The 12328-nt window shown below is 47.2% G+C and overlaps 1 protein-coding gene across 1 annotated transcript; it reads right to left on the reverse strand.

Annotated features, from left to right (window-relative positions):
* Positions 1 to 6487: 6487 nt before the first annotated feature.
* On the reverse strand, positions 6488 to 7270 carry PIRT (phosphoinositide interacting regulator of transient receptor potential channels). Its single transcript, XM_066617836.1, has one exon. The coding sequence runs from the start codon at positions 7259 to 7261 to the stop codon at positions 6845 to 6847; it is 417 nt and encodes a 138-aa protein (XP_066473933.1). The 5' UTR covers positions 7262 to 7270; the 3' UTR covers positions 6488 to 6844.
* Positions 7271 to 12328: the final 5058 nt, after the last annotated feature.

The raw sequence follows: 12328 nt of genomic DNA on the forward strand, positions 1-12328 counted from the left end.
ATTTGGGGTGCTGATTCAAAAAATGGCATCCGTTTTGTCTTATCACATCTAGTTTTGGAGATATAGTATAGCCTCTTTAGTGAATGGTTCAAGCAGCTTCCTCATGAGGAAGCTGCTTGAACCATTCACTGATGAGGCTATACTATATCTCCAAAACTAGACGTGATAGGACAAAGTGGATGCCATTTTTTGAATCGGCACCCCAAATTCTTATCAAACCACCATAAATTTTGGGAAAAACTTTTCTGACCCTCAATTTTGTAGGCCTGTGTAATGAGAAGAAGTGGGTCTTGATGGCAGTTGTTCATGCCAGGATCCTACGCCCCTTTTCCCAGCCTGACTTGCCCCCTGAGTCTCCTCCAACTTATGCCAGTTAAATAGCTGGGATAGGTACAAGGTGACCCATTGGAGGCGAGGTGGCTTATGGAGAGGTAAGTAAAAAATAATTTTACTCTCCCAGGGTATCTGGTTGCCCCCACCACCGTAGAACATAAGAACAGCCCCACTGGATCAGGCCATAGGCCCATCTAGTCCAGCTTCCTGTATCTCACAGTGTCCTACCAAATGTCCCAGGGAGCACACAAGACAGCAAGAGACCTGCATCCTGGTGCCTCCCTTGTATCCGGCATTCTGACATAGAATGTAGGATGCAGTGCTCGCTCCTTTGGCACCATTGCATCATGCAGGCTGATGGGAAATAGGATTGGGGCATTGGGGAATAGGATTGGGGCATAAGTCTTGCACTCACTTCTTGGCAAGCAGGTAGGTAATCCCCAAGAAAACATCTGATGCTCCAGCCAATGGACTAGGGTAAATACACAAAATGAGTTGTGCAGTCCCACTTTTTGTAACCTGTGGGCATTAACTGAGGTTGGATTGGATTTGGGGGAATCAGATGAGACTTCATGGTCTAGTGATCTGGCTCAAAGCAAAGTTCATTGTTTACTGCTCAGATGAGGAAGAAGAGGAAGGGCAAACAATAAATAATAGGGCAAAAAGTGGCTATTGCCTCTGACTGCAGCCCTTTCAGAATACCAATCCATCACAGGGATCTCCTAGGTGACAGGAAGGTCAAAGGAATAGGAAGGAATGGGGATTTGCACCACTCTTGCTCATGGATCCACAGAGATGCTTTATGTTTAGCTAGGAAGAGCGCAGCAGCACTTCTACATCTTTTTTTGTTCAAACTTGATTTTCCTGTGGCTCTGTGCCTTATTGCTACTGTGACACCTTTCTCCTGCAGGGCAGGTATTTCCCCAAAAAGTGCTTGAATGGGCAAAGGGGAGGGGACTGCCCAGCGTGCGACAGGTCATGCGCAATCCTCACTCCTTTCTTCCCTCATTTAACTTCTCACTGCTATGCTGTGCCTGAGGGCCTTGAGTGTGTCCTACGTAAGTTTAATGGCCTGCAGAAAAGCGAGTTATTCATGTTTTCCTGCTAACTGCTCAGAAGTAAACAGAGAGGACTTTAACCAAGGTTTTTGCTGGACTCAGGACTGTAGTGTAGACAGCATGTCGTGACAAGAGTCCCTCTCCAGTATAACAGGTGGTAAGGTGCACGCCATTCAGAATGAGGGATCTTTCAGGGTATGAACCTGAGCCAGCTCCGGAATTTCTGAAGGCTGCAGACAAGAAACTATGAATAGCCCTTTGAGGCAGTATGAAGTGGAAGGAATGTGGTGTGCAAACTGGTGGCATCCTAGATCCCTCTGCTCAGATGGCTTGTGTAAGCGAGCCAGTCATATGCCCAGTACACTATTGTTCTGAAGACTGATAGACAACTCTGGCATCACTTTCTCTGGGGCTGCCGGATGAGGGTTTACTATCAGGTATCCCACCTGAGTAAGAGTGCAGTGGTTCATACCCTTGATTGTGGCAGCATCTTGTGTTTTCTGTACCACTGGTCGTGCATGAGTCTGCGTAAGATCTTGAGTGATGCAGCTTCATGGAGCAGCTGGCTAATGACAGAAGACCCTATCAGGCCTTTCTGTACTAACACCAAGAGTCCAGGGTTTGTTAGGAAAGGGTTTATTAGACATGTTCTTAAAACAACCATTGAGACAGGTACAAAACAACCGTTTTTCAGCAGGACCGCCACATAGAACAGGATCAATGCGGAAGTACATTAAGGCTTTCATGTTTCCTGTTGGGAGGGCTAGGACAGTTGCTGGGAACAGGCAAGTCCCCTGTGCCAAGACGCCTACCAGCTCCAGTCTTCCAAATGGGCACTTACTCAGACTTCTCAACCCTGCTTCTGCAGCAAGGACAACCTTCTTTGGTACACACACATTGTTCAGTCAAGCTTTGAATCCTGCAACTGTGCAGCTAAACTTCCATACCTGCTGGGTGTGTGCAGAAGGGCTGATGAGTGAGAAGAATGTGCTGTTTGTTGGTTATGGCCAAAACCTTAAATATCTTCATGAACACAGTAAAGCCCACATAGAACCTCTTCAGGGCAAGGCACTGTTGAACTGGCACTTGCAGGAGTTTCAGGTAAATATTTTAAACCAGGGCTGCATTACATTTTCCACCATTTTTTTTTTACCAGCTCCAATCATGTCTCAACAAACCTTAGCATTCTTAGGATTCGTGTAAGGAAATGTCCCAGACTTCACAGATAGCATTGCTCTACAGATGCACTTTTCCTGGAATTGTCCGAGTTGTGCCTTGGACTCATAGGGGGTGTGTGTGCACGCACATGCATTCACGGGTGGGTGTCTAGTTTGCTTCCTCAAAGCATTATTCTGCAGGCCTTGAACATTCTGCACAGCCCCAAGGGAAAGAGCCTTCCTTTGCTTGATTTAATAGCAGACTCTGCAGGCTGGAGCACAGCAATAATTTAAAAGCACCGATTCCCAGGAGAAGGGCAACAGTGCCAACGTGATGAGTGTCAGGAAACACTTAGCGTGCTCAGATTTCATCTGCTGCTGCCCTACTGAATGGAAATAATGCTCTCTAAGTGCCAAATCCCATCGTACTTTCCAAAAGAGTTGCAGTAAGTGCGGCACATCCTCCCATTAACCTCAGCCCCTTACATATCTCAGGAGATAAGTGTGCTGTGAGATCAGCTCCTTTCCGGGGTGATGGCAGGAGGAGATGGTCACAGCATGGCCCAGCTCTATTGCAGGGTAAGAGAAATGACACACAAGTGTAGAATCCCATCTACAAGAGGCCATTATCAGTGTGGGGGGATCCTGTGACATACTGTTCAAATTGCTCCCTCCTCCTACTCGTACTTCAAAAGAGAATTCTGAGCCTTGATAGCAGCTACATATGGCTCTGGTGAGTCTCCTTGGCCCCCTCTTTGTCTTGATGGACACTTTTCAGCTCTGTGGACACACTTGATTCTCCCCTTTGACAGCAGCGATACCGTTATTGCAATCAGCAATCAAGTGTGGTTCTGGGAGTTTCATAAATGCCATTGGCTCTGACATCCTTAGTGAGTAGCAACACAGACCTGCTCCCAGTGCTCTCTTCTGAACTTTTTATTTACATTTTCCAGTTTCCATTAGCTGTTATCTCCCTTGCCATGCAACCAAAGCATTAGAGCTACCATATATTTATGGGTGGGAGGGGCGCTAGCCTCTCGCTCTGGCACTATAGACTATATTTTCAAGGCTTCCTTCTGGCTGGATTTTCTTCTGCTCTGCAAAAATGTCAGTGTCAGCATACTCATCTGGACCAATTTTAGTTTAAAAGTTGTGAATGGCAAGAGGGCCCTCCTGCAACAAGGCTACCCAGCTCTGCAGTTCCATGAGACTGTGGGCACAATCCTATGCATGTCTACTCAGAAGTGAGACCTTCTGTGTTCAATGGGGCTTATTCCCAGGAAAGTGTGGATAGGATTGCAGCCTGGGATATTATGCTAAATCGTAGCACTGAATCACAGTCTACAGGAGCATCATGCTTTGTATAAACTGTTACTGAGGCAAATTTGTTTGGCTGAGTTTCCATGTGTGTGCTCACTGGGTTTCCACTGACTACTCAGAATCTTGGAAGACTCAAGTAATTTTGGTGAAATTCTAAATAGGGATCTGAGTGCCATTTAGAGATGCTCAGGTAGTAGAAATCACTAGATCTGTACAACTCAAGGCATGTCACTCTGTACCTATTTGAAGGAGAGGGGGTGCAGTCAGCGCCCATGAAGTTACAAGAGGACATCTCTGTTTCTTCTGCAAGAGACAGAATAAGATATAATATGCATGTAGGCCCATGCTCTCAAGACTGAATGCTAGTCTGTGGAGGAATTAGAACTGAAAAGATCTTTTAAATGAACAGATTCTCCCTTGCCTGTGCATGGATGATGTAAGCACAGCCTGAAATGGATGATCTGAAATGCAGGGCAGTTGCTTGGATCAGCTCTTGGAGTGCCAGGAAATGAAATGCTTTGTGTGGCTCCACTAATACCAGGGGGACTGGCTGAGAGATGCTGTTTGGAAGGCAAAGTGTTCAGAAAGCAGCATTGGAAGGAGGCACTTTGGTATGATATGGGAGCCAGAACCATCACGTTTCTCAGAGGAGGCTCCTGAGAATGGCTGTAAAATTCATCTAAGGCCTCTGTGAGGAGTTAGCGAAGGCTCAGAAGCTTCATCTCCTGTTTCTTCTCCATACTGTAAATACCTTAATACTCTTGTGTACTAAGGGCCGTATATAGCCAGAATAATCCAAAGGACTTTGAAGCGGTTTCTGAGATAATGTCAGTGAGAGTGTACATGTGATTTCTGTGCAGATCTCTTTTCACTCCCATTTTCTGGCTGGGGTCAAGTATTTTTAACGTTCTTCCTGCTTGCCAAGTTCAATGCACTGCTAAGCTTGCAGTGTCTGGTCTTGGTGCAATGAAGTCTTCAAGGACTGAAGAAACTGAGCTTGATAATCCTTTCCACAAAACATGCCTCTGAGTGGAGCACAGGGTGCGGCCAGAGATGCTAATTCTTCTTGAATAAGCACATGTCTCACTAATGACATCAGAGCTGGATTCTATGAGGGACAAGTAGTGCATTTAGAGCAGGTCCTGGGGACCATTCGTGGCCCTCAGGGACCCCCAATCAGGTCCACATGGAGCCCCCAGTCTCCAATAAGCCTCTGGTCCTCAGGAGACTCAGGCAACAGTTCGACCTCTCATGTGAGCTGCTGGCCAAGGGCTCCCTCCACAGCTTGCTGATTCACATCTATGATGCAGCAGCGGCATAAGAACATAAGAACAGCCCCACTGGATCAGGCCATAGGCCCGTCTAGTCCAGCTTCCTGTATCTCACAGCGGCCCACCAAATGCCCCAGGGAGCACACCAGATAACAAGAGACCTCATCCTGGTGCCCTCCCTTGAGACCTCATCCTGGTGCCCTCCCTTGAGGAAAGGGCAGCAAAGGCAGGGCAGCAAAGGAAAGGCTGGCCCTGCTTTGTGCAAGGCCTTTTATAGGCCTTGAGCTATTGCAAGACCTTCATTCATTCATATAAGTTCCATCTCTAATATATTCATTTGTGTAAATTTATGTAAATGTATTCAAATTTTAAATGTAAATTAATTCTTTTTTCCCCTGACACATAGTGTCAGAGAGATGATGTGGTCCTCCTGCCAAAAAGTTTGGACACCCTTGATTTAGAGGGAGAACACTGTTCTAAATGTCCACACCTATACTTCTCAAGGTGTTCATTAATCAAAAGTTGATTTCCTGTTCGTGATTCTAAAAATTGTCCTTATGTACATGGCTGTATAAAGCTATATAAGCCATATAATACCCTGTTCTTTTCAGTCGTCCTTTAATCAACCTCCTTATCCACATTTGCCCATAGCTGTGCTGCATAGCTATTGAAGCCCATTCTGACAGTGACTACCAGATTTATTGTTTAAGGAGCTTTGGTCAGGGGCCTTCCCCACTCAAATCCCCAAATGGGGTGTAGGATAAGAAGAAACGCCATCAGCAGTAAATCATGACTGCATTAGCTATGACAGTGCAAGAGATTCTAAGCACAACCTTAATTTCCTTAAAGAACCACCAGCCATCTCCTCTCTCCCAAAAGTACATTTGCATGGCCCTCATTTCAAGATCCTTTGTCCATGATTGTTCCCCATTTTGACAACATGCACCCCTGATTTGAGGGCCCTGCTCACACCCCTCTGCAAAACATCAGTCATTATCTTCTCACCTCAACCAGGAGACTCTTGGATAGTTACTATCTGCTCACAACAGCTATTTGCTCACTGTATGGTTCCCCCCCCCAAGATATAATTAAGAAAGGGTTTTGTTTTTTTTTTTTATCCAGTGATATTGTCTTGGAAACGTTTGAGTGCCATATTCTGAAAGATGTTCTTGTGTTTTGACCCCATCCCACCCCAAGGCATTTGTTGTAAAAAAAAATAAAAATCAAATTGCTTTTTTGGGAAGAGTTTGCAACCATTAGTAATCAAATGGAGGGCAGTGCCGTATCTTACAAGAGAGGGTTATGGGCACAGTCCTCTGCCTTCTGGTCAATACTGTCCAAAATCAGCCTCAGATGATACAGCATCCTTTAAGCAATATGCAGTTTGATAAATACACAGCAAAGCTGAATCAAAACAACCGTTCTCAGGACTGATCTGCCCATTTCAGCTCCTGCTGTCCTAAGAGGAGATCTCCTTGTGAAAAATGTGAAATGTATTCACTGGCAGAGAACTCACTGTCACTCAGTAATGCCTCTGCCTTGGGATAGATGAACTACACACAAATAGGAGGAAGAGGAGAGGAATTGAAGCAGGCTGCCTTCTAAGAGAGTGTGGATTTTACTCACAGATCCATAAAACAAGGCGGAGCCCAGTCCTGCCAGGATGTGTCTCTTCCTCTTGTGGCTGAACTCTTGAGAACTGCCTTCAACAGGGGAAGAAAGACTTGATGCTCTGGAGGAAGTGATATTGCTGTCTCTGCCTCAACTTTTTGCGAATGATGGGGATCCAGACAAGCCCGCACACCAGCAGCATGAGGCCAAGCGACAGGAAAGCTGGCCCACATAGTTTAAAAACCTTCTTGGTTGTGATGGTGTTGTTTACGTTGCTTGTGGTAAGGCAGGTCAGGCTGGTGATGGCCACTCCAAAGAGGAAAACAGCTCCACCCACTGACAGCACAATGACTGGCTTGTGATAAATATCCCACTTGTTTCGGGGGGCTGCATTCCAGGTGGACTCACTGCGAGAGCTGATGCACAGGGTGCTGGCTGTTTGGCTGGGCAGCAAGTCTTTGGACTCGGGGATCTTTTCGTCTTCCTCCATCTCTTTTGGATGGGTTTCCATGGCTACCTGTTTTACAGGTTCAGGGGATTAACACCTACATCAGAGGAAAAAGGAAAAAGAGCAGGTGATTTTGACAGTCATCAACAAGGTTCCACTGCTACCCAAGTTCTTCAACCATCTATGTAACCAATGGTAAGACTAGCTTACAGTCTCAGCAACATGTTCTTTGTCTAGGTTGGCAGGTCTGGGTCCACCCTTTTGCCCCTCAAAGTATTATAGTATTCCTTATAGTATTCTGTTGGACATCAGCCCTCTGAGGTCAGCTGCTCCAAGAAGGCATACATACATACTACCATAATTTCATGAGTGAGTCCACTGCAGAAGCACACTCACACCGCAATTTTGCTATACATGCTATCTTTCTCCCAGACTGGGCTCAGGGGAACAGATTCTGTTGAGGGTGGAGAAGATTTTCAAGGTCTTGATTGCAGAGGTGGCACCAGAGTTTGGCCAGCTTGGGCACTGGCCAAGATCACACACCCATGAAACTGCCCTCCTGGTCAGTCCAACCCCGAACCCTCAGTACAGGTGGCAGTGTAGCACTCGATGCATCAGTGGGGGTAGGCAGGGGGCCTTTTCATGGAATTTACTGAGTGTAGGGCTTTGCCCGGGGCATCTAGCAACCTGATGCCAGCACCATCTGCTTGGCTGGCCTTTGTGTCACCCATAAAGCAAGTTTTCATCTTCTTGAATAATGGCTATGCACAACTTTGATTAGCTGACCCTTGTGTTAATCATGAAGTCACCTTCCCCCTTTGGAGCAGTCTTCACTATGCAAAATAGTTTTCTCCTTGCAAAAGCTATGCTCCTCGGAACAGTTTTCACCATGCAAAAACCACAGTGAAAAACATTTCGGAAGAAACATTGAACAAATGTTGAGCTTGGAAAGTAAAATTTAAAACATGGGCAGCAAATTCCTTGAAGCATGGGGGAAGGGGCAACAATCACTTTTGAATTTGCCTCATGTCCATCTCTATCCTGTAGGAACTGTTGGAAGAAGTATCCACTCACCCTAGGGATGGTGTAAGGGGTTGGCTAGGTAAGGAACCATTCAAGGGCTCAAGCCCAATAGAGGACCCACCTGGTTGGGCAGGATGGTAGTCCCTGAGCCCCCAAGAGATTTACACTGCTGCTGCAGCACTCAGCACTCCCATCCCCAAATGATAGCATCTTCTAGAGGCCCCTGTGTTGGGGCTGGGGAGTCCTGGGACCCACTTGCCATGAAGATCACCAGGCAGCCTTAGGCCAGTCGTGTTCTTACTCAGGCTAAACCACCCCACAGAATTGCTGTGAGTATATGCTGCTGGAGTGCCTTGGAGGAAGTGCGGAATTGCCTTTGCTTGTCTTCCTTTTCCTTTGTGGGAGTTTAAAAGGGATGTGTTTTTGTGTGTGTTTTATATGACCCACCCACCCCTCCTATTATATTGCATGAGAGCACATCATAAGTATCAGATCACCTTGGTGTGTGATAACACATTGTGGCATGCAATATCATATTCTAAGCTGACAGATCACCTTTAGAAACTGATCAACTTTTGGTGAGGACTGTTTTGTAGGCTATGGGGGTTGTTCGGCTAAGGGATATCCATTGCATTGTATGAGGCTCTGATGTTTATCTGTGATTTCTCCAGTCTCAATCCTTCTTCCCATCTAGTTTCCCTGGAATCAAACTGGGCTGGGAAGGACAAAATGAGCTGTATGTAGTCTTTTCTCACCCTCTATCTTGTAGCCTGGTCTTGAGTTCTTTTCTTACCTGTTTCCCCAGGGGCAAACAGGATAGGAAAAGAGAGATCAGGCCATCTCCCTTTCTTCATAGCCTAGTCTCATCTCCCTTTCCTGCCTGGTTTTCCTAGAAGCAAGCTGGGCAGGAAGGCACTGATTACGCTGTGTCATCCAGAGGAGGATTTCTGTTCTGTCTGAAGCTCCTCTCAGTCTCCCTTCCCTGGAAAATGGCAGTTACAGGAAGGTCCCTTCTCCTTTGGAGATCTCAAGCCTTCAAGACAGCTCCTCAGAGACCCTGTCTAGCTCTTACGTTTTGCAAAAAGATTCATACAAATTAGCTGTGAGTACTTACAGTTTTTTGATCCAGAGGGCAATTTTGTGCAGTGTGGAGGTCTGCTGCTTAACTCTTTTGATGGGAAGCCTGATCTTTCTTGTTCTTGCCAGTTATGTGCCAGTGGTGGAGGAGCTGTGTCCTGATTCAGAGGATGTGTGTATGGCCTGAGTGTGCCTGATCAGAGATCAGAACTACTGGGGAACTGGCAAGTGAGATCAGGAGTGGGATGATAGCCCAAGTGACACATTTTCTACATTTTCAGCAAGACTTTCAGCAAAATTTTAGCTGCAAACACCACAAGGAGGCTTTATGAACTGATGATGAAGAGCAGGAGAGGGAGGTGCCATGACTTGGGAATGCATGTTAATTTCCTCCCTCCAGTGCTCATTTGGCACATTTCAGGTGACTCTGAAGGAGGGCAATTCCTTGCATTGTACCAGTTGACCCCCACAGAGACTGAAAGCAGCAAGAGTCTCTCTTCTGGTGCTCTGACCTTTCCAGTAGTCCTTCAGAATGAAATCAGAATGCCTTGTCCCCTCACCCCCATCGTAGTGTGCTTGGTTTGGTTAACCCCTTTCCAGCCTCTGGACTGAGCATCTGCCCAATCTCCAGAGCTGGGGCCAGGTTTTCGGGTGTCCTTAGTGAAGCCTTTCCCTGCATGTGTCCACCTTCTCTTTATCACCTCTTTTCTTTTCCTTTCCCTCTATGTCTAGGCTTAATTCCCTGAGTGAAGACTGGGTGAGGCCAACTGCCGCTCCTCTTTCTCACTCCCATCACTGCCCAGGCACTGGATAAGCAAACGGGCAATAAAGCAAGGAGGAGGAGCCCAAGATGTGGGCTTCAGAAGATCCTCAGCAATACCAGCATCTGATATTGATACTGCTGACACCTAGCACTGACTATACCCCAGAAAAAGTTTCTGTAGGAAGGGAGAGGTTTCTAGTGGCTGAGCTGAATTGATCATCACTGATGATCCTATCCTATGTGCCTCCTAGGGCCAGAACTGCAGGTGCAGCCTCCCCAGCATCTGGGGACTTTTGGAGGGCTGGGGTGGCCTCTGGAAGGCCTTTAAACTCCACTTCCAGTTTTTGGCTGAAAACCAGAAGTGGAGTTTAAAGGCATTCTGGAGGCCTCCGAAGGCCCCTGGACAGGGACAGGGGGTGAGGGACGGGGTGTCACCCCCAGAGGCATGGTGTCTTGCGGCATTTGCCTCCCTGGCCCCCCCCCCCCCAGGAATCCCTCTGTTGACCATGGACAATTCTTCATCTGTTTGGAAGCAGAGAACAGAGCTAGCTGTTGCCTAGCTAACCGCCCAAACCTATTCCTTTTCCTACCATAGCATGCAGCCATGCCAAAACAAGTTGTGCTACATATTATGGTGGTGGTAGGGAGTGCAATCAGGAGTTATGGGAGAGGTAAGGGAAAATATTTTCACCCCTCTGTGAGCCCCTCAAATGCCAATGGCACTCAGATCAGTGCCAGTTCCTTAGGCAAGGGGACAAAGGGAATATGTCAGGAGGCTCCAGAGTGGATAGTGTCAGGGACAAATCACTCATGCTAGGTGACACCCCTCCACCTCCAATCCACCCCTGTCTCTCCCCAATTCACCCCGATCCAACTTTCCCCACACTGTTTCACTCACCTTGCCAACTTAGTAACATTGGTGGGGCTTCTCCTTGCTACTGCCACATGTGGGGTCCTTGATGTCTGTGACAGCAGTTCAGAAGCATGCAGCTATGCACGCTTCCAGAACAGCATTTGCAATGCCGTAAAGTGTGCTCTGCTGCTGGATGCTAGTTCCAGTAGCAGCAGCACTCCGTAAGATTGGGCCATATGTCTCCCATGGGTATCCATGAAGAATCAAGAACTATGACAAGTTCCGAATGAATTTGTGCAATCTAAGACTGGGGTACACAATATGCACAAATGCTTTGTCTTGATGTGCTTTGCCTAGATATGCCTAACTTGTACAAAGAAAGTAACAGTGAGACTTGCATCCAAAGCAAAGAGTCGTTGGCCTCTACTAGGATGCCTATCAGTGGCGCTAAGCAAGACCTGGATGGCCTTCCGAGATCTGAGGTTTTCCGATGAGGAATACCCAAGCTTTTTCTTGGAGTTGGAGAAGCCTTAGAATGAAAGCAGTTGCTTTACTCCATTCTCTGCTCTGTAGTCCAGGACACAGCATGAGCTGTAGTAGGCCCATTCTTTGGGGTGGGGAGGACCACTGGCTCCACACTTGGATGGTTTTGACAAGACAAGCCAACGTCACCTCCAGCGCCAGTGGGGATAACAGCCTGGCTGGAAAGGCACTAGCACGGAGACCGGATCAAAGGGAACCAGGTGTGGGGGAGGAGAAGAAAGAGGGGAAAAATGTGCTGGCTTTCTTGAATTGTTCTTGGCATGGCAGGTGCATGTGTGAGGGACGTTAGGAGAAGAAAGGTAGAGAAAGGCAGTGGGGAGGCACCAGCAGAACCAGCGCAAACCCCTGAGTTGCCTCAGCCTATAGCCAGGTGCATGGGCTCAATACAAATATTGATACAAAGGCATCCTCGCTTGCCTGCTCCCCCCATAGGGCATACTCCCTATCAGGCCATTGCATGAGTGACTTGGGCCTGAACTATCCACTCTGTAGCCTCTTGACACATCCCCTTTGTCTCCTCAGGTAAGGAATTGGCCTTGGCTTGAATCGGAATGAACCCATTGGCGATCAAGTGGTCAACCAGGAGATGAGTAAAAGATACTTTTTACCTACCTCTTACTGGCCATCTGATGCCCCTCCCCCCCCACTATAGCATACAGATACAGTGCATGCTCCATTGGTGTGGCTGAATGTTATGGACCTGCAGGGGATAGGAGTGGGCCATTTGCCCAATAATCTCTCACAGTGGTCTTCCAGTTGTCTTTGAGAAGCCCCCACACAGGAAAGAATGGTCTCACCTGTCATTGCTTCCCTTTAACTGGTAATTTAGAGGCATGCTGCCACTGAACTTGAAGGTAGCAAATAGCCACTA

This window comes from Tiliqua scincoides, chromosome 2 (assembly GCF_035046505.1).
Source record: "Tiliqua scincoides isolate rTilSci1 chromosome 2, rTilSci1.hap2, whole genome shotgun sequence".
Lineage (NCBI taxonomy): Eukaryota > Metazoa > Chordata > Lepidosauria > Squamata > Scincidae > Tiliqua > Tiliqua scincoides.

What these genes read in the sequence shown, in the direction of transcription:
- PIRT (XM_066617836.1), bottom strand. Translation starts at nt 7,261, where the DNA reads ATGGAAACCCATCCAAAAGAGATGGAGGAAGACGAAAAGATCCCCGAG.